The 26,764-nt window shown below is 42.5% G+C and overlaps 1 protein-coding gene across 3 annotated transcripts in view; it reads left to right on the forward strand.

The window, feature by feature from the left end:
- The window catches only part of ldlrad4 (low density lipoprotein receptor class A domain containing 4), a 222,557-nt gene that overhangs the window by 175,512 nt on the left and 20,281 nt on the right, over nucleotides 1-26,764 (forward strand). Inside the window, exon 1 of one of the 3 annotated variants that reach the window (XM_014470397.2) lies at nucleotides 10,873-11,271. The exons of the other annotated variants lie outside the window; for them this stretch is intronic. Within the exon in view, the coding sequence (XP_014325883.2) occupies nucleotides 11,178-11,271 (94 nt within the window). The 5' untranslated portion in view covers nucleotides 10,873-11,177. Of the gene's footprint in view, nucleotides 1-10,872; nucleotides 11,272-26,764 lie in introns of those variants that run through there. 3 annotated transcript variants of the gene reach the window in all.

Genomic DNA, 26,764 nt, shown 5'->3' on the forward strand with positions numbered 1-26,764 from the left:
TACATGTCACGAAGTTCTGCTGGGGTGGTAGCAGGTCTGGGGCGCTGCAACATGTTCCCACTACTATCCATCTGTTAGCTGTTGCTCTGAGTCCAGCATCTCTCACCTAATGTAATGTTTTCATTGTGTTCCTCAGTGTTGCAGGTTTAGTTAAACATTCACATGAGTTTCTGTCTGTTCCACACCTGCTGCCCTCAGAAGCTACGTTCCCATTGACCATATAATTGAGCAATATGACATTTTCGAAAATAAATTTGCTTAATTGAAACGTAATTTTTATGAAAATTCACATTTATGATGAAAAGTTTTGCCACCTGGAAGAGATAGGTTTTATTCGGCCGCATCTGAATTGGTTTATTTCGCCAAACTGCAATGGGAACACATTTTTCTCATCACACGAGTCACATGATCAACAACTGGATGTCGCCACTGGCACAGACCGTGAAGAAAGAAGACGACAGGATGTTGGAGGATTGTGGCGCCGCATGTCTTTTAAATAATGTAGAACAAACTTTTTCACCTGTGATTTTAATTGTATTTGTTATTTCATGAGAACACTGCAATTGGAAAATTGGTTTATTTTGATATCAGTGGAATATTGACAAAGATTTCCTCACATTTGTATTAGAAAGGCAATACAAATGTTTGTATTGTGTTTTCAGTGCAAGCCCTACAGTAGTTTACTGTAGTTTGCAGCATTCGCAGATGTGAAACAATGAAACTGATCAAGGAGATCAATTAGTTACTGCCAGTGCATATCTCTTCAGTAACAGTTGCCAGATCCAGTTCATACAGGGCCACTGGCCCCTGTTGGCCCCTGTCTAGAGCTCCCCATGTGGATATGAAATCTTTCTCAACATTTTCCTCAACTTTTTGCTGAAATTTTTAAATCTGGGTCTTGTTGGCTACTTCAAAACTACTGATAATAACTAATTTAGTTTTATATTCATGGATTATTTAAGACCTCCCAAGCCTAACCTCCTGACTGATGTTGTTTCACTACATCCACATAATGTTCTTTCCTCATGATGCCATCTATTATGTGCAGTTGTACTCGTTGTTCCATGATGCAGCCAATCTTGTTCTACAAAGTTGGGATGGGGTTCTCAGGCTTGTAATCATCCACCATTTTCCTCCAAATGTAAAATGTTTGGTCACAGAAGATAAACCTAATCCGTCAATAGAGAGGATAAAAAGGAATTACATTGATTTGAAACAAATTCATACTAACATACTAATCAATGCTAAATTGTTGCCTCACAAAAACTATAATTCACTTTTGGATAAAGTATCATTTTGAATAATTCACTTGCATAAAATGCAGCAGCTGAACACAGTTAATTATTGTGTTTTTTAACTGCCACTGAAGGATATTGGGAGCTGAAGAACAAAGTACAACACACTGCTTTCAAAATATGTGAGCTTGAGAGTGGATAATTATCCTTTTTTTAATTAGGAAAGTGCAACACTGCAAATGTAATAGCTGTGCGCTGTGTGTTTAGAGTGAAGAAGGTTGGCAGACACTGCTAATAAGTACATGACTGATGATAAACATGAAGACAGACAACAAAGTTCACAGGAGCAGCAGCCCCAGGCCAAAGGGGGACAGAGTGAAACTTAAGGCACCAAGCCACCCCCACTTCCCGCCACACCCCGACCCAACCACTCTGAAACCCCCCTGCAGCCAAGGCCACAGGCCACCCAATGGGAACCCACCACTTCGGCCGTTGCCTGAGAACCCACGCAAACATCAGCCCTTCTTGCCACAATAGTGGAACCAGGGACAAACTGACAACTTGTACATTACAGAGAAGTCCAGAACAAGCTTCCAGTCCAGGGTCATCATCCTGTCACATTCTCTAAATGAAAAGTTACATTGACTGAGTCATCAGTCACAACAGCAGGGGACATTGCCGCATTAAGAACAGGCATAGAGTGTTACGCTACTTTCCAGTTACATCGGACGTCATTCCTGAGGTAACAACGTTCCCGTTAACAAAGTTAAAGAAGTTGGGATTTCAGCATGGTGACGCCCAGGGACAGTGTTTAATTTGTTCAGTATGGAGTGATAGGCACTTCATGTAGCATTGATTTTAGACAAACGAATACATATGTAAAATAAACATTTCCACACCAACTTCACTCAACGTTATGAACCTTGTGTTATTATGCAATGATACATACTCATATTGGAACAGGAAGGATGGCATCCTCAGACTTCAGTCTGAGATATTACAGTATACTGAAAGCATTAAGAGTTCCTTTCATTTTGAACAAAGGGACTGGTTGTAACTCCTGATAAACCGTCATAATCTCGTCTAAGCCAACGCTAATACTTGGCACAGTGCAGTCTGTCTACTACCATTCTACTGGTAACTGCCCATAATAGCACTGTCTCATCTTTGCCAAGAAAGACTGTTAGAAATCTTGGTGATTTTGTAAAAGTATCCACTGGATAACCATTTCAACACTAAGTTCCGTACAAACGGGTCCATTTGATTGCCTGACAGAGAAACATGATTTGTCACTCCAAAGAACATGCATCCACTGCTATAGAAATCACTGGTAGCATATTTTACATCAATTCACCATGTGCTTTGCATTTTACTTGGTGATGAAAGATTAGGATACAGCTGCTTGGCTATGAAAATCCTTCATAATGAATCACTCCTGTTCTTGAGTGAAACTGAAGACCGTGTAAAGTTTGAAGGAATGTAGTTCAGTGCTCTCTGCACCACGTCCATGCAACTTGCTCTGTGATTTCATGTGGCCTACCACTTCATGGAATTGCTGTTATTCCCACTTTATTATGACACCATGAGCAGTTGACTGTGGAATATTTCATAGGGAGGAAATTTCACGACCTGACTTCTTGGACAGGTTGCATCCCATCACTTCACTGCACTGGAATTCCCCAACCTTCTTTCTTTCCTAAATGTTTGTTTTTAGTCTGCATTCCTGGGTGCTGAGTTTAATATATCTGTGGCCATCGAAGAGACTGGAACATCTAAATGTAATGATGCAGATGGGTAATCAAATAGTTGTGGCACTTACGTGTTGTTTATTTTGTCTCAAACTGCCAGCCTATGCAGTTGAAACCCAAAACATGGAGGCCAAAATGTTTATAGTAGTCAAGAGATTTAGGGTGCATTCACACCAGCCCTGTTTAGTCTGCTTTATTCAACCTTAGTCCATTTGCCTAGAAAGTCCATTTCATTTTGAAAGGAGTGAATGCTCAATTGAACTTAGATGAGGACAAAAAAACTAACTCTGGTTTGCCTAAACACCTTGGTCTGGGTTCGGATGAAGTGAACTCTGGTCTGGTGTGAGAGTAAATGTGAATACCAAGTGGACTGGATATTGCTGCAAAACCAGGAAGGAAGCAGTAGTGCAGGGCATTCTGTGTAAATATAACCAAAATAAATGCAACGTCTAGAGCTAGTGGGAGAAATGGTTCATGGTCTTTTACCAAAGACAAAAGCGAATTCCTACAACCAAGGAAGGGAAACTGGTTTTTCGAAGGGTTTGATTTGTTTGTCACAATGCAGTGTGAAACCGAAAATCTAATAAATGCTGCAATTTTGGGAAAACATATGGTTGCGCTAAGCGATGGCTCGAACAATCAGGTGGGAAAACAGCCTTGGTGTAGTTATTAACCACTCCACTCCCATGTATGGCTGTAGTAAAATAAATACATCCTATCTCATTAGATTAAATAGAATTAGATTCATTCTGTATTGAGCTTCTCACACTGCTTTTTAAACAGAACTGAAGTAGATGCTTTGAGCTTTTAATGCTTACTGGATTGATGGCTCTCCTTTACTGAATACCCTGCCTGAGCAGCCAACCTGGGGACAAGAGAAACATGGATAATGGCTGCTCCAAATGCCTGCAGTGAGAATAACTGTCACATGGAGTAAAAGCAAACACTTGCATTGGGGTGGTAATGTTTCTTACAAACCTCACAAACACTGATGTTCAACAGAGCCTCTACTTTGCAAGTAAGTCAGCTCTCTGCCCATTTGTGTAGTAGTTCAAATTTGGGCATTTAAAAGACATCAAAGAACCACACAAACACACACAGGTGTGTGCGCACTCTTCCGGTCTCCTCGGAAAATCATTCCTGCTTTTCCTTTTATTACCGGTATGTGTTCAGCAATGTATGTCCTCCTAACAGCAGGAAGCTGTAACTTGTCCCATCCGCACTCTATAATCATGGCTGTTTATGGCTGCATAAAAACACACGCACATTAGCTCTCCCTTTTCTCTCTCTCTCTCTCTTTCTAGCCTTCACTTTTACACACACACACACACACACACACACACACACACACACACACACACACACACACACACATTTGCAGCCGCCGTCTCAGCGGCTGTGTGATTATTGCCGTCTGGTTGAGGCTCTTATCGGCATGGTGACGTAAGTGGCTTTCAGGAGCACACCTTCGTCCTCCATGGCTCTTACCTTCACTCCCCCCCTCGCTTGTCGTTCTCCTCAGTGTTCCTCTGACCCTTTCCTCACGGCGGCTGGCCAGCGGAGGTGCAGCGTTGCATCGGCTCTCATCGAGCCTCGCCGTGTGCCAGTTTAGGAGATTGGCATTGAAAGCCAGACATGAGCTCATCGCCCCAGCTGGGCAGACAGCCCATTACAATGCTCTGCAGGGCCCTACCGCAGGGGTGAAGAGAGCTCAATACCTGCTGATTATCTACTCTTCCTCACTGTCGCTGTCTCTAGGTTCTTTTCTCTTTGTTTTAATCGGCTGTGCCCTGCTATCTCTCTTCCTTACGATTGTTTTCTTTCCTTCCTTACTTCTTTCCATCTCCTGTTGTCCTCTCTTGCTGTTTTACCTCCTTCTTGTATTCCCCTGTCTCCCTCATCATCTCTGTTACTTTTTCTGCTCTGCTCTTGATTTATTCATTCACTAAGTCAGTCTCCTCAACCTGTGTCTGTCTGGCTATGTCTCGAATTCAGTCATTCTTCCATGCACTCTTGCATTTTTCTCTCCTCGGTCTTTCTTCAACCCTGACTGTCTCTGGCACACATAGATACAAAACAACCTTTAGGTAAATGCTGTAGTGTCATTGCAGTGGTGCCTGCGGCAGCAAGGGAGGCGAGGAGGGGTGCCTTTTTTTTTTTTTTAAATGACAGGGAAGTGTGTGTGTTTGTGTGCGGCAATAACAGAGTTGGGAAGCCAGACAGCTGGTGCACCTGTGTGGACAGGATATGACACGGCGCTGCAGCCAGACAAGGGCAAGAAGCAAATGTGATGTGGCGTGCCAGTTGTTTTTCATCGAGCGCAGCTCTCCGCTCTGCTTTGTCACTGTCTGGAGAGGCCTTTTTGTTCACCTGTACTTTGCTCAAGAAGGCAGGCTCCACTGGACGCTTAAAACAAACGCATCCTTTTATTGTCTGTTATTGCCAGCTCGTCAGCGGCTGAAATGCCTCGTGGTGAATTCATGAGTCCTGTTCTTGATCTAGTATGAAGACTGAGTCATCTCCTTCTTTTTGTTCTGACATTTGTAATGACATACTTAGTGCACATAGAAGTCACAAGGAAGTTAGAGCTATAGCTCTGCTGAAAATGTTACGTTACAGGCAAAATGGATCATCCTCAAGCCTAACAGCCTCTGTAGTGCGCGTCACATGATGACGGTTGTGTCCACGAGAGGTTCAGTGAGTTCTTCTGTGATTCAAAAGTATTTTGTTAGCTCTGTTGAAGATTACAAACCAGCATTGTACATTTACTGTTGCATAACATTTTACCATGTCTGTAATCAGTCACTACCTACTGCTTATTGACACTTTGCCTATATCTTGCAGGTCTTTCTTGCCCATTCTATTGGGATTTGTAAATTCAACATCCATCAAAATGCTTATTTTGCATGGAGTTACTTCCGTCCACAGAGTCAGCTTGAGGTTGTACTAGGCTCCAAGCATTTTTGGGGCCTACATCAAACTCAGAAAGTGAAACTCATACATTATCATTATTATTATCATTAGACGCAGAGTCATATATTCCAAGCCTTTTTTTCTCAGAAAATTTGAACATTACAGAAAATGGAATTAGATGCATACATGTTATGTTATAGTCATGTTACATATGCAGTGACGGAGTTGAAGAGAGAGTGTTTGAATGCAAAGTTCAGTATAAGGGAACAGTGTGGCAAAAAAGGTACAATAGGAAGAGTGATAAGCATGGCCTTTTTAAAGTTCTTTGTAGCATGACTGAATCTAAGCACCTCTGTGAACAGCACCATCCTCACCAGAACAGTGAGGTGCTCTCGCAATGATGAACCAGAGGGAATTTTTGTGATGCATGCAAAAGCAGCGCAAAGCAAAATTTAGAGGTAACAAGGAGGCATACTGAAAGTAGCTGGAAAGCTGGCTCTAGCAGAACAGTAAAATATGTGTGTTGATTAAGCTAAGTTCAGGTACAACCTCAGCATCCTCCTGCCCCCAGCCAATCAGACCTCCCATCCTTTCTCCTTGACCAACAACTTTCCTGTTGCACCTCAAATGGTTTGTCTTTCACCGCAGTCATGGGTCATGATGCTCCCTCACAGTTGTCTTCAACCAATTCAGGAGATGCCGGCCCTGTTTCCATATCCCTGTAGAACCAAACCTTGGAGTTTTCATATCTCTGTAGAAGTCAAGGGAAGATGCAACCCCAGATTTTAGACTCTGGAAGCTTTCTGGAAGCCTTGAGAGATTCCTTAGCCCCTCTTCAACCTTAATTTGACCCAGGGGAAAGTTCCAGTGCTGTGAAAGACATCACCTTGTTATAGTACCAAAGAAACCTCATCTGACAATCCTGCTTGTCTTCAATGAACTGGAGTTGATGATGCCATCATGTACCTGCTTCAACAAACCCCTGTCATCTGGACAAAGAAATTATGATTTGATAAATTAGAAATACATTTTTTAAAAACAAGCTATCTGATCCAACGTTTCCCTGTATAACAAAGGAGCTCCCTCCTAAACCTAATAACTGGTTGAATAAACCTTGGTGGCAACAACTACGTGCTAGTAAGAACTGGTAGAGGGTCTTTTACATCATTGTGGAGAAATTTTGGTCAACTCTTCTTTGCAGTTGTAACCCAGCCACATTGACAGGTGGATGGGCATGAGTGACCTGTTTAAATAAGGCCATGTCAAAGTAACTCAAATGAGCTGAAGAGTCATATTTCACTAGGCCAATCCAACATTTCTTTTGTTTTAATTAGACATTTAGAGGTTTGCTTCAATCGTTGTTCTTCTGCATAACCCAAATGCGCCCGAGTAGAAGGTTGTACGTTCTCCTTAAATACTTAAGGATCCATCAGTTACAAAAGGTTGATCAAGTCTACAAGAAGAAAAACATTCAATCTAAAACAAATAGTGAGGTATATAAGCAAACATGGAAGAAATTTATAAATTAACAAATACTTTTTCACACTACTGAGACCCTGTGACTTCCCTAACCACACCATCCTGAAAGTCTAGAACAGTATTTGATATTTAGCCTTCATTTTTAAAATACTTTCATATCTCTATGAACATATCTCTGTGTACATTATATCTCTGTGTTCTGTTTATCTGCATGTCTATGGTGTGTTTATAACTCCAAGCTGAACCAGAAGACAGTTCAGAAAGAAAAGGGAGCAACCTGTCCTAAATGGGAGGTGAACTAAAAGCAGTCAGTGAAACAGTTTTGTTCACTCCATGGTCAGGATTGTGCATTTAACAGACCTTTTTAAATATCAGCCACAAGATGGCGCTATGAAGTGTTGTCTAGCTTAACAGTTACAGGTTTACATGGTTAAACTGCACTGGAAAAGGGGGAAGAATTGAATTTTATAGTTGTGTTGCTGTTTTTTATTTTCCCCACATGGACCTCAAATCCTTTTTTTCTGCATTCACTGTCTCTTCTCTAACATCAGAAATAAACCTTCCAGCATTCAGTTGTAAGATAAAACTGAATGCACACATTGATACATAACAGGCCTCCAGTGACTTCAAATACAGTCTCTACTTCCATACTCTCAATAGCTGCACCAGCATGCACGTCTCGTGATGATGCTGTTTTTCCTCAATGCCTGTTTGTAACTCTGTAAAAACAAAAAAGATTTGCAGGTTGTGTTGCATGAGCAGCTTTGATCTGAATGAATTTGAAACAAGAGCGTTAAGGCTCGAAGTGAACTTCTGAGTAGGCATCAGTAGAAAGGAAACCCCACTCACTGCTCCTAAAATAGACGCAGGCACACGTGCCGAGCGTGATAGACCTATCAACCTAAAGTTAGCGTTCCTCAAATACACGATGAGACAGACACTTCCCAGGAGACGCACAGAGAGGCTCTGTGTGTGTGCGCTGGCGTGTGTGCGTGTGTGTGCGTGTGCAGACTGTAGACAGGGGGGGATGGGAGGGGATCTTGTAGACTGGAGTGCATTTGGTATTCAGCCGTGCCTAGTATTTATCTGTCTGCTGGCTGTCTAGTCTGGTCTGGCCTGTTAGTGGTGTCACCGTACGTGCTCCCTGGGGGACTGAATTGACGCTCCAGACAGACTGTGCATGTTTGTGCGGCCGCGTGTGTGTTTGTGAGGGAATGGAGGTGGGTTGTATGAGGGAGAATCGATGGCTGTCTGAATGTGTCTGTGGATGAGAGCTTGTCTAGGATTTGCGTGACCTCAGCCTAAAGACGTGGAAGAAAAACAAAAAAAAGCAAAGTGCATGGATTTGGTATTTGCTTCTTCAGCGGACAAAGTGGCAGCATGTCAGGTTGTCGTTTCACTGAAATGTTGACAGGTGCCAGGCGTCTGAATAGTGTGCCACTGTTCCCTGGGCCTTTCTTCCCTTTACCAAAGGTGTTGCACTCATTGAGGAATGTGGAATTCACTGGAAGCTACAGTCAAGGAGCATTTCTGTTTTATGATTGGATATGGAACTTGGCAAAGTGTTGCAGCACTTAATGCTGAACATCTGTTGGAGGTGTTGACTTTTTCTTCTCGTTTCCCCTTCACAACGTTCCATTTCCTTTTTCTCTTGCCTTTGGTTACTGCTCCTTCTCTGAGCGGCTTTTCCCCATTTCCTAAAATCTGAGCACAATGTGTATGAAATAATGTTCTCCTTCTAGTTAGATGGACATGATTTATGTTTAGCAATCTTCAAATCATACCAGAGATTCTTAATTGAAATAATCTGGTCTGGTCTTGAAACTGGGACATTCTGGGACATATATTGGTTCCCCCATAAACTGCAGTATTGTCTTTTGTTGTATTCTTATGGTCATTGTTCTACTGAAGCATGAAGCCGTATCTCAGTCTAAAATGTCTGGGAGACTCCAACAGGTGTCATTCAAGAATTTACTTATAATTTGCACCGGTCATCTTTCTCATTCTCTACCTATGAAGAACATGACCTCAGGATGATGGAAGAAATCTAACATCTATCATCCATGTTTCAATGTTTGGATCATGTTGTTAACCGTTTTTCATTTAAAAGAAGATGAAAACTGTGATATACTAATTATTTCTCTCTAATTACTGAGAGAAATACAATCTAAAACCAAATTTAATCTCAGCAAGTTTTGCATTCAAACCCGAAACATGTTCGCGATAGGAAGTTGTCAATGTAGTTGAGTAAAAATACATAAACTATCAGACGAGTAGATAAACTGATTTATTTTCAGTACAGGAATACATAATTTCACATGCATGACAGCCATGTTTGATTTTAAGGTTAATGTTGGTGAGAATATTATGTCATTCCATTGGTTGAACTCTGACAGCTCTTCATCTTTTCTCTGGATCGTAGTTTGGGCCTTTGGTCCAAAGCCTTTCTGCAGATATGACTGACCTTTTTTTTTTTTTTTCAAACTGCAAACTCCAGATTGATGATTGAGTTTAAATGTTTTTGGTTCAGAGTTGTGCTTTTTCTGGTTACATTAGCAGGGGCTGTGTTTTGGTGAGGATTCTTCCCTCTCAGCTGCACATGTGCCACTGAACCGCAAGACCAGCATTGGTGGGGGCCGGAGGGGGTCACCTCAAGGTTAGATCCCTAAAAGAAGCGTCTCCATTGGCTGTGGCCTGCCGTAACAAGGGATTGAAACTTGAAACGCTCTCCCCACCCTCCCTAAATAACACACCAGACCAACTAGTTCTCCTTCCCCCTCCTCATCTCCCCTGTTCTGCTCTCCCACAGCCATTGTCAGTTGTGACCCGGCCGTCTGCCGGTTTTCTGTGTCAGGTCAACCTTCCCACAACCCCGAGCACCGACACACACTCACACCAATACAAATACTTACACTATTGGGAAAAAAAAAGGCTAAGGCACACAAACATGCCCCTTCACCCAGACATACTCAGGAGACTAGTATTACCCTGGTGGTGCTTTCACGTACTCTTTATGCATTCCTGCGTAGTGTAGTGATGAATGTCAGCAACACACATTGGGGTGCTTTCGATATCGGGTTGTAATTGCATGAACGTTGCAGTGAACATGGCAGTTACTCCTGCGACAATTATTAATGGTTTCCGAGCATCCCAGGTTGTCACACAAGCCTAGACTTCTTTAAACAACCAATTTCTGCTTAAATAGTTCTTATTTAAATATATCTCTCATCAACTAAGCAATCATGAAAAATAAATGTAAAAATACTTTTGCTATGCCATAATGAATCATGCTAAAGTGATTTAATTTTATTTTTGTTAAGGGATGCTTTTTCTCGACTATGTCAAAATTCTGACTTCTTTTGAGTACTTGAAGGTAGCGGCTTCTGAGCCACCGAGTCCCTCCCTTGCAGAAATGTGATTGGTCTCAGTGAAAGTCTGTCTGTTGGGGGCGGGGCCAGAACCCTCTGTGTCTGCTCCGCACCAACAGAGGAAGGACAGCTGCCCTCAGCAGCGGAGGAAGGCAAAGAAGAGCTGTTGCCAGAATGCGTTAAGCGATGGCTCGAACCCGAATTCTAGCTCCAATTCTCCGTCCGAGCCGCCGTGGAAGAAACATGGCGTGAGACGAGACGTGTGACACTAAGTGCGAAGGCTGTCGGGGGAGTTTACTCGTAGCGGCAGACTGCGCGCTGCCGCTGCCTGGAAGTTTTTCCTCCTGTTGTTTCTCCGTCGGGGTGTCCCGACGGCGGCGGCGGAGGTGGCGGCGGCTCTCTCCCCGGAGCGGTGTCCCGGTCTGCCCAGCCCCATGCAAAACGTAACGGCCCCTGGCGGCCCTGGCAACTCCAATGTCACCTGCTCCTGCAACTGCACCGCTTCCCAGCCACAGGGAATGGAGATATGTGAGTAACATTCGCTGCTCCTCTCACGGTCTCCTGACCTTAAAAAGCTGCGGAGAGACTTTAGTGCTTAATGCGTTTTGTGTAGCCACAGAAGGACAACATGTTAGACTTAATCTTTAACAGCTACGCGGTGGGCTGAAAATTCCTCTCATTAAACCTATAAGTCCTCTTTAAGGAGCTGCAGTTTGTCTACGCTGTCTGGAGCAAACTTTTAGCTAACTTCATGCAAACCTACTGTTTTCAATGCGTGTATTTCAACGAAAGTGATATTGTCTGCGTATATATTAAAGACGCTTTCGAAAAATAAAGGCACTAAAAATGTAATAGGTAGCTTATGGTTGAAATAGTTCTGTAACTTAACATTCGGGGTTACTTTAACGAGTTGCTATAGTTTTATGGTAGTTTTCTAGAAGTATTCCTTGTCCTCCAAGCAGCAGCGCATATGCTGAGGAGGAATGACCACAGAGGGTTAAATAGTTTGCCTGTCAGCGCAGACAGGAAACGCTGGAATGGTATGTTATGTCTGTCTGCTCTCCAGAGTAGCCCAGAGAGAAACTATCATTATCAGCTCTGCCCTGCTGCTGGCTGCCTGCTTGATCCACTGCAGATGTTCCTCTTTATGGCCGAGGCAGGGGCGTTTAGGAGAGCAGACAGGGCTGCTAGCAATGCAGGGGACAGACAGACAGACAGACAGACAGCCATGGGATGGGGGTATTTGTTGGCAGTGTGGCAGATCCACTGACAGACAAAGGCAAACAAACAGTAGAGGACCACATAGCAGACAAGGCGGGCGGATTCATAACCAGTCAGCCAGACAAGTACCGACAAAGATATAAACAGAGAGGCACAGACACCTCCCAAGCCAGACAGGCATATGTACTTACTGACTGACTGACTGACAGACAGACAGACAGACCCACTGACAATCTACAGACAGACGGACAGAGTTACTGTGATGTGTAATTTCCATAGGTGCTGAGGCCAGAGCTGGGGAACATGAGATGAACCCAGGATATTAGATTTAGATCTGGCAGCTGCGTGTGGTTGTGCTGACGCCACATTGTAACCAAGAAGTGTGTTTGCTTGCTTGCGTGTGTGTGTGTGTGTGTGTGGTAGAAAGGCTGGTGTTCCACTATTCTGTGGCTCCACAGTGATGCTAGCCAGGAAAAATACACATAGCCGGGCTTGGACTATGTGATACAGCAGGGCGCCTAATTAGCTCACCCAGGGATGGATGGATGGATGGATGGATGGGAGGTTGATGAAGATTGTGTTGACTGACTACTGTGCCAACATGAAACAGAAAAGCAAACCGTGCAGCGTTTTGGGTTAACACACGTGTGTGTTCTCAGAGATAAACGACAGGCGGCTGATTTTTCACTAAGTTTGCTCGTCCCCAACGTCTCGCTAGTCGGAGGGAGCTCCATTCACAAGTGGTTGGAAATAGCTCTGCCCTACTGTAGTGGCCGTCTGGTTTGAAAAGAGCTCTTGTTTGTCGGCTGTGTTGTCATGCAGACTCTGCAGGGCTGAATATTGCAGCTCATGCTTTGATGATTTATCTGGCTAAAGAAAAGAGCTACAGTCAGTCTCTTCTCTCCTTTTTATTCATTTTCTTCTTCCCTCCCTCCCTTTTTTTCTCTTCTTTCCTTTAAACCAGAGCGAGCCGTCTTGCTTGTGCGTTCCCTCTTTTATTTCGACAAGAGGGGAATTGAAAGAGACCTCCAGCACAGAGGGATCACAGCTCAGACGGCGTGTCACGGCCAGGAACCGAACCCCGTCCCACACGTTGGGATTTTCGTGTAGGATTTGAAAGGCAGGAACCCTTTAACAAGTGTTCTTCCCCTCGCTGTTGCTACGTTCTTATTGTAGTTGTAACATAATGGAGCCGCGAAGTCGGAACAGTTGTAGGCACGCTTTCTCTGCCGATAACTTGCACTCACTCGTCAGATGGTGGGGAAGGCTTTTAACTAGATGCCCGGCTGCTGTGTTTTGTGAACATCCGGTGCCCACAGGGTGAGTTTACAAGCCCGTGTTCTGCAAACATTTTCCACTCTGAAGCCATTTAATCTAGAATTGATTCTTTCTATCGCCTTGTGTGACTCTACAGCCTTGTCTTTCGGTTGCCCTGCAGGGAAATGCTGTGAGGACGTTTCACTTAAAGCTAATGCAAATTGCCCCTTTCATTTCCATCAGGCGATGTCACACTGATCACAGTGCAGCGGGGTTGTTTTGCAACGTGGATCCTGGGGGACTCTGGGATGAAGGGAAAAGTAAACTGACATTCAGGAAAATGTAGGATTTGACTCAGTGCTCTGGGTGGAGAAGGTTTGCAGCAGAGTTGTGCCGCTCAGCAGATCGAAGTGAGCCACTTGTTCAGTTTAAATGTCCTGCCTGGTAAAACCCAAACCATATTGTCGACAATTATGACAGATTAATTTTCTGTGTGGAAAACTACCTTGGCGCACCAATTGTAGTTTGAAATTTTGGCCAACACTGATTTTTTTCCTTTTACTATTTTTTTGTTTTTGTTTGTTTGAAATATTGCGAAATATAGTAAGAAAGTTGCTGAGTTGGCAGTGACTTCACATTTATGCATCGGTCGATCACCAATTGCCCAAAATGAAGGGAATTGAGGCCGATTTATCTGTGCACCACTAGTTCTGACTGTGACTATTTTTTAGTGAGGATAGTAACAATGCTCTCACATCTTCTTAAAATAAAAAGTAAAAGCACTCAGTAATATTTTGCAGAGTTGATATTACTGAAGTATGAGACATGCAGTAGTAATATTGGCGAGTGTTGCAATCATTTGACTTTTGTGGTAAATAATTCAAGTGTTTATCTTCATTCTTTGGGTTTATTCAGGGTGTCTGAGTATCCTTAGAAAGTCTTGAATTTGTGTCTAAATTTAAGGCCTTAAAATGTCTTGCATTCTTAACAAAACGTAAGTTGGCCTGAAATACGTTAATCACGGGTCAAAAATTTAATCTTCTGTATAGTACATAGTTGTTTTTATCACAGGACTTTTCTATGAGGCAAAACATTGTATATACATTCGGTTACTTGAGGCTACTGCTAACTAGCTGCTAATATACCCTTGCTAGCTACATGGCTAGCTTTTATGCGTTTTTGGCAAAAGTGTAAATTTATTGCTAGTTGGCTGGATGAGGTTTCATTACTGGCTCACTTCTGTTGACGACCAACCTCATGCAGTATGAGAAGCACAAAGCTGCAGCAACGGCCACAAACGGAACCCTGAAGTTTCACTGCTTTTGCTTTGCTTGACTATAATACAGTAGGATCTCCCATCCATCTCCAATATTTATGGTTTTTTGGTCTTAAATTTAATTTGAAGGTCTTAAAAAGTCTTAGATTTGATTTGCTGTAACTTGCCGGTATCCTGTTATCGCGTACATAGAGTCCAGGTAGGGAGTTGTCTATCTTGCTATTGGAAAAAAATGTCATTATTTCCATCTCAAAAACAAGAGTTTTATTGTTGTTTAGGCAATAAAACCAATTGGTTATAATTCTTTATTGACTTTGCCAGTTCATCATCTCTATAGCTCAACAACAAACAATAAGCAGCACATCTGTTATTGTATAGTGGGGCTGATTGCCAAATACTTGAATAATTAGCTAACATTTACTGCAGCGCTAGCAGTTCTTTGTGATATGCATGTTACGCTAATGATAAATTAACAATATATATTGCTGTCTACCAAATCATATTTAAAATTTTTTCCAGCATCATCTTTTTAGGCGTTAAAGTAAACACACGTCACCCTTCACCCCCTGCGTCCTGGTAGCCTTGTTTTTTTTCTTAGATGTATGACTGTCTGCAAATGGAACCGTTAAGTCTGCAGCGATCAGATCATCCACCTGAAACTCAGTGAGGTGTTATGCATAAGACATTTCCATCCAGATACAGGCAGCCTCAGCTATTTATTACCGTAGTCTCCTGCCAGAAAGCTACATTTCTCAGTACTCTGAGAACATTCTTGCTCTGTGGTCTGGGTTGGGTGTGTTACAAAAGTAACTTTTCACATTTTTTTTCAGTTTCATTAGTAATTAAACCTAAGGTAAGCTTTTGCTTAAAAGAGAAGTTCATTATGACTTTGGGTATGAATGGAAAGTTTTGCACCTTTTGTGAAGGGGAGCTTTTGACTTTGTTTTTTTTTTACAGAAGAAAATTTTTCCTTTTTCTTGTAAGTAATTTGAGGGCGCGGGGATTTCTGCACATATTTGGTGGGTCTCTCTGGAGCCTTAAATAATCCACCATGTCTCCTGAGCGGACGGCTTGTTGCAATGAGTTGGCAGTTCATAAAATTTGAGCAATAAGGAGTTCCTTGTTAAACATCAGGATGTATTGGTGCACAGTTCCACACTTCTGGGTCCTCAGGGTTTACATAGAGTCACACTGCTGGCCTGAGGAAGTTGTGACTTTTTTCTTTTTTTTTCTGCAAACATGTTCAAGACGGGGAGATTATTTACAGAAAGAGTTTAAGTGACAGTTGTTTCATTCTAAGTTGAGTAAAATCAATATGTTTGGAAACTTTGGGCTTGTTGGATATGAGTTGGGATCAGATTCTGACTGAATGTGGACCTCAGGGTTGGAAATACCAGATGAATTGGAAAAAAAAAATATTTCACGGTATTTAAACAAAAGTTTCAAACAAAAATTATTAACATGGTTTAATTTTTGTTATTTAAAGCAAATGCTTTACACACTGTTGCAAAAAATTGCAATATTTTGATTCTAACTATATTTTATTTCAATTTAGTTGTCATTGTTTTACGTTATAAACTAATGCAAAGAATAGCATAAACACCCAACAAATGTTAGCCGTAGTAGTTCCCAATAGTCTGAGTTAGGTAAAGCCTTTTTCTAGGCTCGAGTCTTCTCTGAGCCAACTAACCGGCAGTGTGCAGCAACAGGTGGGGAGGGGGCAGTGCTGCATTATTCTATGCTTCATATAAGTAGAGGAAACTCCAGTCTCTTGCAGTTTATCTGGAGTCACAGGAATAGTGATGGAAAGTTTTGGCTGGGTTGAAACTGTAATTAAAAGAAAAAAGAAAGAAACATTTGTAAACCTCAATCCTAGGGATGCACAACTTCAGAAAAACAAATATTACTGAAATAATAATTAACCCTCATTTTGATGATTCTTTTCTTTCTTTAGCATGACTCAGCATCCCCACTCTGTATGAGCTTTAGGATATCAGCCACTAACATATACATGAGATATGAGCTGCTAGCATATCAAACATAAAAGTATATCATACCAAATGATCCAAGCTGGCCCTTAGAATTGTGATATTGCAATCATGGTTCAATATAACACAGGTTCTACAGTACAGTTCTATTGTATTAGATGCAATTCAAGTAGATATTTTCAAGTTTTTTCTGTTTTGTGAATAACTGGTCGACTTGAATAAACACTGTCGATGCTATCTGCTTATGTGACGTTTTTATACAGGTGTTTGGCTTTCCAAAAATAAAGGAAGAAACTTGTCGTTCCTATATTGTGTGCTGTGTCAGTTGGTGTTTTGTGAACTGAATGTGACACCCCTGGCAGCTCTGAACCCCACCAGAGCTCACCTACTCTCACTTTTCTGTTCAGGCTAACTTTAGTCAGTGCCGTCTAAACTCTATTCAATGTCATAAATTGCACTTGGTTAGCTCTGGTCTCTCTGCTCAGCACTACAATGTCATCACTGGCTGCTGGGACTCCCTTTGTGTCTAGATTTTGCACCCCCAGCACACTCCCAGCCACGGCCCAGACCTACTCCCCGAGTTCCCAAAATGCCCTTGGGACTGGGACAGATTTGTATTTGTAGTGTGTTTGAGGACAGGCCTGTCCGTCAAGGAAGAGAACGACACTGATGGCTGTTGGAGGAGGATGGTGGTGGAAGTTTTGGGGGGGGGGGTGTCAGCATCTATTTACACACAGTTTACACAAAGTTGGACTGTCTGAGATGTTAAAGAGCTCCTTTCTTCTGACTCCATGTTTGTGGGGCTGGATTGGAGCTATTACAGTCAAAATAGATGCTGTTCTGCAGACGTGCTGGCAGACAGTACAAAGGCAGCTCCCCCCACCCATGCTTGTTGTTGATTAGTTTTTCTCAGCATTCAGACAAATGAAATGGTTGGTGTGTTTATTAGCCTCCGCGAACCTCCGTGCTTTGAAATTACTAATGGTGCATCGTATGAAACAATGCAAGCTCCAAATGATAAAAAAAAAAAAAGAAATGCTGCACCACCCGCTGTTTGTCAGATTTCTGTTAATCTGTTTGTTTATGTGAGCTGGAACACCCAGTCAGAGGAATAACGGCATGTCTCTTCAAGTGGTTAGAAAGGTTTTCCTTAGATTTTAGGGGGCTTACATGGAAAAGATTCCAGTGGCGTGGCTCCGGGGTGGGGGCAGTTCGGAAGCCTCTGTGATTACAGCAGTACAGGACCTCGAGTGTTTTAAGCAGCATTTAAAACATTTTCTGCTAGAGAGGCACCAAAAGCCAACCATTTTCATATCATTTCCAAGGAAATGTTTTGCACGAATCCTTTACAGTCAAATAGCCCGATATGGGTGAGTGGACTTGGACAGAAAGGCTGATGGTTTAGCAACGTCTTAATACTGAGAACAGAGTGCCTTGCACAAGTGTTCATACCCCTTAAACGTTTTCATATTATGTCAAAGTACAACAAACTTTAACTTTAGTTGGTATATTTTGTGATAGATTAACATGATTGTGAAGGCGAAAGAAAATGTTTTAAAGGGGCAGTATTATGTTCAATTGGCTTTTTTAAGATTTACATCATGTTATAATTTTATTCCCTCACCAAAAACATCCCAGGAGTGTTGGCTTAATTCTTTCATGCATGTTTGAGAAGTTCTATAATCTCCATGGCAACCATTCAGCGGTGCAGAACACCTGGTTGGGCCAGCACCGTCTTCGAGGACAAAGCTCCTCCTCAGGACTGCAATTTCCAAGTTTCCAATCTTCCACCTCACAGAGCACCACCCCTTCTCCTCTGACTCCCCCAGTAAGCTCCTTCAGACTATCCAGCAGCAATTAGCAAACACCTTTTGGAACGACGCATCTGCTGAGCTCATTACAAGAGTTCTTTCTCAGTGAAACGCTGGTTGTAGTATCTTGTAGATAAATGCATGCTTGACCCTTGGTAGTTCCTGGGTTAGTCTTAAACATCCTACCCAGATGTCTTTGACCTTAGGCTGACAGTTTGGGTCAGCTGGTTGAAATCTGAAAGGGATTGTCTAAGATATAAATTCTTCTCTGTTGGTATTCTGCAGTAACCACAGAAGGGCACTGGAGTAGTTATTAATCTCACTAATATATATTTGTTTCAGAATTTGACCCAGTTTAACCACACAGCAGGGAGTCAAGTGGCTCAGGACAAATGTGGGAGACAGGAAGAGAAGCCACAGCCTTTTTGTCTCGCCGCTCCTCTCTGTTCATTAGCAATTCAGAGGGCTGGCTGTCTGTATGTGTGTGTCTGTGTGGTTTTTTTTTTTAAGTCCGTCATCATCCAAGTCCAGACATACAAGTCAGACAGTGGTGTCTGATACTTACCTCCCACCCCCATCTCCCTCTGCTACCACCGCCTCCTCCTCCACCCTTCGGCAGCCACCAGCTGACCCCAATCAGGCACAGGGCCTTCCCTATTGTCTGGCTTGGGGATAGGGGGACACACTGTTGGACACATGCATACACACACACACACACACACACACAGACGGGGGGTCAGAAAGATAAGAGGCTGTCTGGTCTAGTCTAGCCTGCTGTGCTGACTCCCAACCCCCAACCATAACGCAGCATTTCTCTTTCTTTCCACCTCAGTCTTTGCTTCCTCCTCCCCTCTTGGCAAGTGCATCTGATGCTTGTTATGCAAAGTGTTACGGATCGGCATTGTGTTTGGAAAGAACATCAAGGTTAACGGTGCTGACACTGAATACTCTGTACACCAACACAGCACCAAAAATACCGACTGGTGCACCAGTTGTAGATGCATCCGCACCTGAAAGCAGCTCCTGGTAAACTGACTGTTTCAGTCTGTGTGATTATGTAATCATGTCGACTTGAAAGTTATGTGGGGAACAAGTTTAGTGTTCACCCTGAAGCTGGTTGTCATGGAAATAATTGATCACTGAGTAAAAGGAAGTTGTAGACTTTGTAGCAGTTTCTCTGTCGTTTTGTGTGGGACATGTTGTCGAGGAAAGGGATGGCGAAAGGTTTGTCCCTCTCTGACAGCTTCCTGGAGGCTTGCATGTGTGTCTTCTGGCTAGTGTTGCTAATGATAATTAGGGCTCCCAGTCTGAGCAGCATGGAGATCCTGTGTGTAAATTATTAATATAGGTCATAGTCACAGCATCCGGCTTGGCCCGGCCCAGTGCCCGTCCCGGCACTATTACAGTACACGGCCCCTGCTTACCCTCTGCTTACCCACGGCCTGGCCCATCTGTCAGCCAGATTAACCCAGCAGATCACAAACACCCGTGTCTGCAGTGGGTGTGGATTCCGAACGGTGACTTCACCGACTACCGTCGGATAGCTTTCCTCCCGTAGTAGACCGCAAACGTGAACCTGTGTAGTTAAATACCAAGGAGCTGGATTACATGTCCAAGTGCTGTTGGACTCCAACAGAGTCTGCAGCAACGTTCAGCTGATGAACCAGGAACTAGTGTTGTTTTTAAAGTGTCTCCTGAGGTCAGTGCTAAAGCATGGCCTCCATCTGACCTCTGCCCTCTTGACACCAGCCAAAATTCCTTACTTTAAGCAAATAAAGGCTACAGGTATTACAGTGTGCATCATGCTTAAGTGACATTTAAAACAGAGATGCAACAATTTGATATTAAGATCTAGAGCAGTCCTGATATTGAAGAAAAAATATGACAATGTGCTCAATCCATAAGGGCAGATCTAGTCAGCCTAATTGTAGAGCACATCATACTTTATTATCAATTTTACATTATATTTAAAATTCCTAGTTGCACTTTTTGAATCACATAAAAGAAGATCTGTTAGTTTATTTTTACCGAGGTAGTCAACTTATTGTTTTTGTCACTTTCAGTTTCCTTATTATTTATTTTCCGTTGACTGTTCCACTTCTAGTTGCACTGACTAAACAGATTAAAGTTGTATTGTTTTTACATGTTTGACCAAGCTTGTGAAGCTATTGGTGTATTTAAGTGTGCTGTACTGGTACAGAGTTATAAATAAATTTGTAATTCAGTACATTTAAGTCAAGAAAGACATGCTTACGTCAATTCACCACTGTTTTTAAGTATTGGCTGATGCTAAACTGCAAATATCAGTATCAGAAATAAAAAAAAGTGGATGGGTGCATCCCTAATTTAAAGGCAACTAACTAAATGCTAAATTGTGGACAGTTAAGAACTAAAGTGGAACTGGGCCATTTGGGCTCTAGTCCAGAAATAAAAAAAAACAAGAAAACCTTCATTTAATGGTTTTCTTTGTGCTATTCCAATATTAGGACAGCGGAGTTATAAAAATAATACAATAATACACTTGGTAAAGATCCACGAATCATGGTAAAACATATGTAACAAGTAAAGGCCAGAACACGATTCCACTGCTTGCAAAACGGCCTTAGTATCTGCAGAAGAACTTTGGTCTACTATTCTTTACAACATTGCTTCAGTTGACTGAGTTTTGCAGCTATTTGACTCTCTTGCAGTCCCACCAGAGCGACAGGTTGAGGTGTGGACTTTGACTGGGCCAACACCTACACCTTATAACACCCTGAGTATATGGTAGAGTAATTGCCAAAAGGGCGGAAAGACCATACCAACATCAGACTGAGTTGGGCAAATATTTCTGGGATATTAGGGGAGACATTTTACAGTCTTGAATGTTTTCTACTTGTCAGTAGTCATTCTCACTGTACAATAGTGAATCTGGAAAAGTTTTTAAAACCCTCTGCAACTGCTGTTTCTCTAAGATCATTGCTGATTGCCCTTCCACATTGTTAACATTATGGTAACTGTCAATGCTTAGTTCTCAAAAAAACTGGCTGGTTTAATGTTGTTTTTTGCATCCAAAAAAATCAATTGACATGTATTTATAACTTAAAAATCTTGAAAAGCCTGGGTGTTCAGATTGTATATGTTAATAATAAGAATGAACTGATGTGAAAAGTTTTGGCCCATACTGATATCTGACATTAATATTGCAGTTATGTCTGATGGCTGATATTTACCCATTTTATCTATAACTACCTACTTTGCTTCTTTGCTTCAGTTAAACACAAATCCCAAATCTTGCACTGCATCAATGTCACATGACCAAACATGACCAGGCCCCTCTTCCACCCAAAAGACATTTACAAACAGCAGTAAGATGGAGATAAAATCTGCTGTTACTTACTATTAGTAGCATTATTACTATTTTTGTCGGGCTGATGCCGATATGTTAAAAAATAACTAACATCGGCCGATTCCCATGTTAAGATTTCTACTTAATATATATATTAAAGTGGAACTAAATTAGCCGGTCTGGTTCAGTGGAACTCCAGAGAATATATATGAGTATTTTAGTTAAAGTGTAATAAAATAAACTGTAACTTAGCTGAATGTATCATTTAGGATTTTTTGCTCAATGTCTTCATATTGACACCATATATTCAGGTAACTAATCAACCCAACATGCAGGAGAAAATAGGGAAGCAGTAGATGTGTCTACATCAGCAGCTTAAAGCCATGAATCCTACCTCTGGGTTCATCCTTGCTGCTTCTAATGCTAGCCGCTGGGCTGCTGAGGGTCGTTATGAAACCTTCCAGACTTTTATATCCCCACTCGTTATAAAGCTATCAAACGGTACATCTGGCAGGCTTTTTGCAACACAGACGACTGGAACCAAAACCCTGACTGAATTAAAGGCACAGACGGGATGGAGGACTCTCTGCACACACAGCGTTTAGAGGAAGCCGCGATTTTTCTGGTAGAAATTTCAAGAAAATAAAGATGAAAATCTAAAAACAGTGTGTGGAGTAAAAATATTGATGATGATAGATTTCTTTATCAGCATCAAGGTCAGGCCACCTGAACACTCCATCAAACAGTTTTCCTGCAGTCACTCCAACCTGCTGCAGATCTTCTGATCTGTTTGGCGCTCCCTGGCTGCTGCCAACTCACCCTTAGTCCTGGTTTTGTTCCTGTGAGTTTGTACTTGCGGAGTTTGGGAAGCGGTCGGAACCAGATGGGTTGGTTTACCTTCCCACCTCACGCTTTATGGAGTATCTCTCCTCACCTTTTCGCAGGGCAGCAGAACTTGCGCCTCCAGAAGCGTTTCATTCGCCAAAATACAGATGAAAGACCGGCATGACCAAACCCTCTGCCAGTGATGTCATGACCTATATACAACTTGTAAATTCCTGCATCGGGGCTGTAAAATTCCCTTCGTTCCTGCCCCGGTGCCAGCTGTGTGAAGCTGTCAGCTGCCGGGGCATCACTTACACCATGTTTCTGCACTGTCTGGCTGGCAGGGTGGACTCTTTTCTTTCTTTCTTTCTTTCTTTCTTTTTTCCCAGAGTGTTCCAGGTTTGCTTTTTTTTTCCTCAGAAAGACACAAGTTGTTCTTCACCTTCTAACAGTCTTCCCTTCTGTTTTGAACTCACTCTGTTCCTCTGGCACGCTACATCTGTGTATCGCCAACGTCAACAACGTTAAAACATCCCGACACGTGAAGAAACCAGTGCAATCATTAGTGCGGGTTGCTTCCTTCACCCCTCCTACCCCAGGTCTTGCCAGCCTGTCTACCTTTTCTTCTTTGTGTATGTGTGTAGTTCTCTCTGTTGTCGGCAGCTGTTGCTCAGCACCGCTCTAAAGTTCAGCTTGCGGTCACGGCAAAGTGTTCCAGTGAGGGGAAAACTTTTTCTATTTTTTTCCCCCTTCCCTCTCCTACTTATACATTCCTTAATCTTGCTTTGTAGAACTTAGCACTTACACTCTACTCCCTCTTTTCTGCTTTCCTCCCAGAGTCTTTATCCCCGCTTCACTTTCACTGTCTTTTTGCTCTTGCTTTCTTTTTCTTTTCCTTCCCCTCCTTTCTGTCTCTGTCCCGCTCCTGCCTAATCCTGCCTGCCAGGCATTGCTTCATGGTTGTTATGCATCTCAACCCGAAGGGGCTGCAAAAAAAAAAAAAAAAAAGCCAGAAAGACTAACGGGAGGACGAGGAGGTTCTAGTCATCCGCCGAAGCCTATTGAGCAACTTAAGCGTGGTTGTTTTGCTCTGTTGGCTCAGCACAATGAGACCGCATGTGGAAGACATGTTTACACCCCTTCATCTCCGAGTTGGAGGGAGTGGGAGAGGAGGAAGAAGTGGGAGACGGAGGAGGAGGTGGGATTCAAAGTGAGGGAGGCAGAAATAATGACAAAAGTGTGTGTATATATAGTGAATGGAAAAGAGAAGAGGTGGGATACAGAAGAGGCTGAAAGGGAAAGAAGAAGAAGAAGAAGAGGAGGAGGAGAAGAGCAATGGATGATGAAAGGGAAGGATAGACGGGTTGAACTAAAAAACTGCAGATGGAATAGAGTGAGAGGAGTGTGACAAACACAGAAAGGGACAGACATAATGAGAGAGAAAGAGGACAGACTAAAATAGAGAGTCGGAGAGACGGTCCCCGTTGGAGGAGAGAAAGCCAGTGTGACAGTGAGTCATAGCTGAAAAACTGCCACACAAGCATATGCTGCGGCTGAGGGGCCGTCTTTCTTTAAAATGGAAGTTAGGAACGTTGTAGACAGGAATTCAAAAATAAAACCTTTGCGTGTATCATGGTAGGGTTATTACAGCTAATGGGAATGTGGGATTTTTTTCTGACACATAAAACTTTTCATTTACTAATGATAAATTCTGGATGTTGAGAATGTATCAAAGTTTCTCTCGTTGCTTTGTGCTGATTGGGAACTAAAGCTGATGACTTTAGCTGTCATGTTAAGGGCATGAGTGTCCAAAGTGCAAGCATAGGTGGTTGATGCAGATAGACACTTTTTCGTTGTGTAGAGCAAGAATTCTTTTTTTTTTTACAGATAAATAACATCTTAAAAGAAATATGAAATACAAAAACAAATTCCTGTTTATTAGCGAAGTCATGTTAGCTTTTGGAGTAATTAGAACCACAAAAAACAATTTTTCTGAACTGTTTCAAACGGTTCATATGCAAACCTTTTTCAACGAAGGTCAAAGTTTGCCTAAAGAACTTAGTACACGGTCAGGCCTGAGCAGATCACACCAGATGATGTTTCCAACCACTCCTGGTTGAGGTATGTGCTGTCAGTCGATTAAAATATTCAGATAAATCATGATTAATCTCTTTGTCTAACTTTGTAAGCTTGGAATATAAATATGCATGCAGTGTAGTGATCTGAACAAGCCCCAGTACTCAATGGAAACTTCCTCCCCTACAAATGCATACAACAAGTAGAACCAAACTTGTTGAGAGAACAACTGACAGATAAGATATATTTTATTATTTTATTTTCTAGCTTTTGAGTGCCCTGCCCCTTTCTGATGCTGCCCTGGGCAACTGCCCATATCAAAAACTGCCACTGTATGCACGTTTTCTAAAAATGTTTAATTGACCAAACATGTCTGAATGTTCTCAGCTGTCCAGGGTTTTTGTATTCAGAAAGGTTTAAAGGGTGTCATTTAGTTTTAAACATTCATTTAGAAATGTCCCTCTCCATCCATTCATTTCCTATAGAACTTGTGCGATGAGGTGACAGTCTTCTGTCCTCATCCAGCCCGGCGACTGGCCTAATTCATGCAAATTCGATCTCGTACACGTAGATATGCACACAAGGGCTAGCGGCACAACATGAGAAAGTTGAAAAATATTCCACGTTTGCTGCTGTCATGGAAAAGTTTCATCTTTTGCTGTAGTTTGTTGCTCCGTGTGTACAGCTACTGTGAACTAGATAACCCTGTGATGGAGAGAGGCTTTTAGGTCAAGATAGGTAGTTTGATTTCACTGCGTTATGTAGTATTAACATGTGGTTAATCTCATGCGTTAAAAGTTGACAGCCTTAGTTAATACCTAATCATGTAGTTTTAGTTAAAGCTGGTTCAAACTCCCCCCGCTGTCCCAGCAGCAGCCTGTTTGGTGTGATCCCAGTACCTCCCTGTTACCCCAGGAGACGACTCGGCTCCGGTTTGTTCCCATGTTCCACCCACAGCCTCTCCTGCCGTCTAGCTTCAGCCGCTCACAGCAGCCACCCAGGGTTTGCAGCACATATGCAGCGTGCAGCCTACGTCTGCGAGGTGTCTGCTCACCCCCCTGATGTTGAAAACCTGTTTCAGCGTTGCGCCATGAATCCGAGTGTGGAGGTGTGTGGTAACCGGAGAGGAATGGAAGGGGGGCTGGAGGGGTTCCTGTTTCACCAAACGAACACGTGCCTGGTAGAAGATACAACATCCCACTCCTTTCCTCCTGCTTCCACAGTTCCTCATCATCTTGAGGAAGGAGGCATGTAGCCTGCATGCAGCCCCCATGCATTGAGGGTGCATGGAGCCTCATCCTCCATGCACCTCTCTCTCTCCGCCCTCTATCGTTCTTCCTGTCTCCCCTCTCTGCCAATCTCTCCGTCTCCCTCCAGTCTGAGTTATGTTCTCTATTTCCATGGCTAATTCTCTCTGCCTCTGTGCCAGTCTGGCTGCTATTGGCTGCCGCTTTCAAATTATTTTTGTGTTGCTTAGCTTTTTTCTTTTTTTCCTCTCTCTTCTTGGTTCTGTTCTGCCAGATCATAATTTCACACCTTGGCCTTCACCAGCAGCAATACTGCAAAAATACAGGAGCTCTGCAGCTTGACTAGGCCTGATACTTAGCCACTCCTCTGTAGTTTATTTCAGATGTAAAGCTTGTGAGTTCAAGCAGTCCAAAGAAAACTGCCCACCAAATGTAGATGATTAGACTTTCTTACAAATGTCTTCACACCCCTGGAGCTTTGATTCTTTACGACAACAAAATTCAGTTGGGACTTCATGTGATTGGCTACTCAAAGTTGTGCATGATTTGGAAATGACGCATGCTTTTCACAGAAAATCTCTTATAGGGGTAGCACTGTTGCAATAAGCAGTTAATTAACTAATCACATGATGAATTAAAATGAGCTGATTCTTTTCATTCTGGTTGATATTTTTTTGAAGAGCAATTTTGTCTACAGAGACTTTATAATCCAGTTTATCTACAGTTTCAGTTGTACATGTTTTTTATTTCCCGTTTATTTATTGTTTTTGGTTGTTGTTTTTTATTTAGGATATTTTAAATATATCTTCTTCTTCTTATTCTTCTTCTACATGAGACCGCTGCCTGGAAACTGCCCGTATTTTCAGGTGTGAACGAGAAGTTCTAGGTTTCAATGGCACCTCCAACATAGCTTAACTCTATCTGCTGTGGTTGTCATGCCAGGCGGACTATATGGCTCTGTGGTTTTACAGCATGTCGTGGAAACGTACATG

Source organism: Xiphophorus maculatus, chromosome 3 (genome assembly GCF_002775205.1).
Source record: "Xiphophorus maculatus strain JP 163 A chromosome 3, X_maculatus-5.0-male, whole genome shotgun sequence".
Classification (NCBI taxonomy): Eukaryota; Metazoa; Chordata; class Actinopteri; order Cyprinodontiformes; family Poeciliidae; genus Xiphophorus; species Xiphophorus maculatus.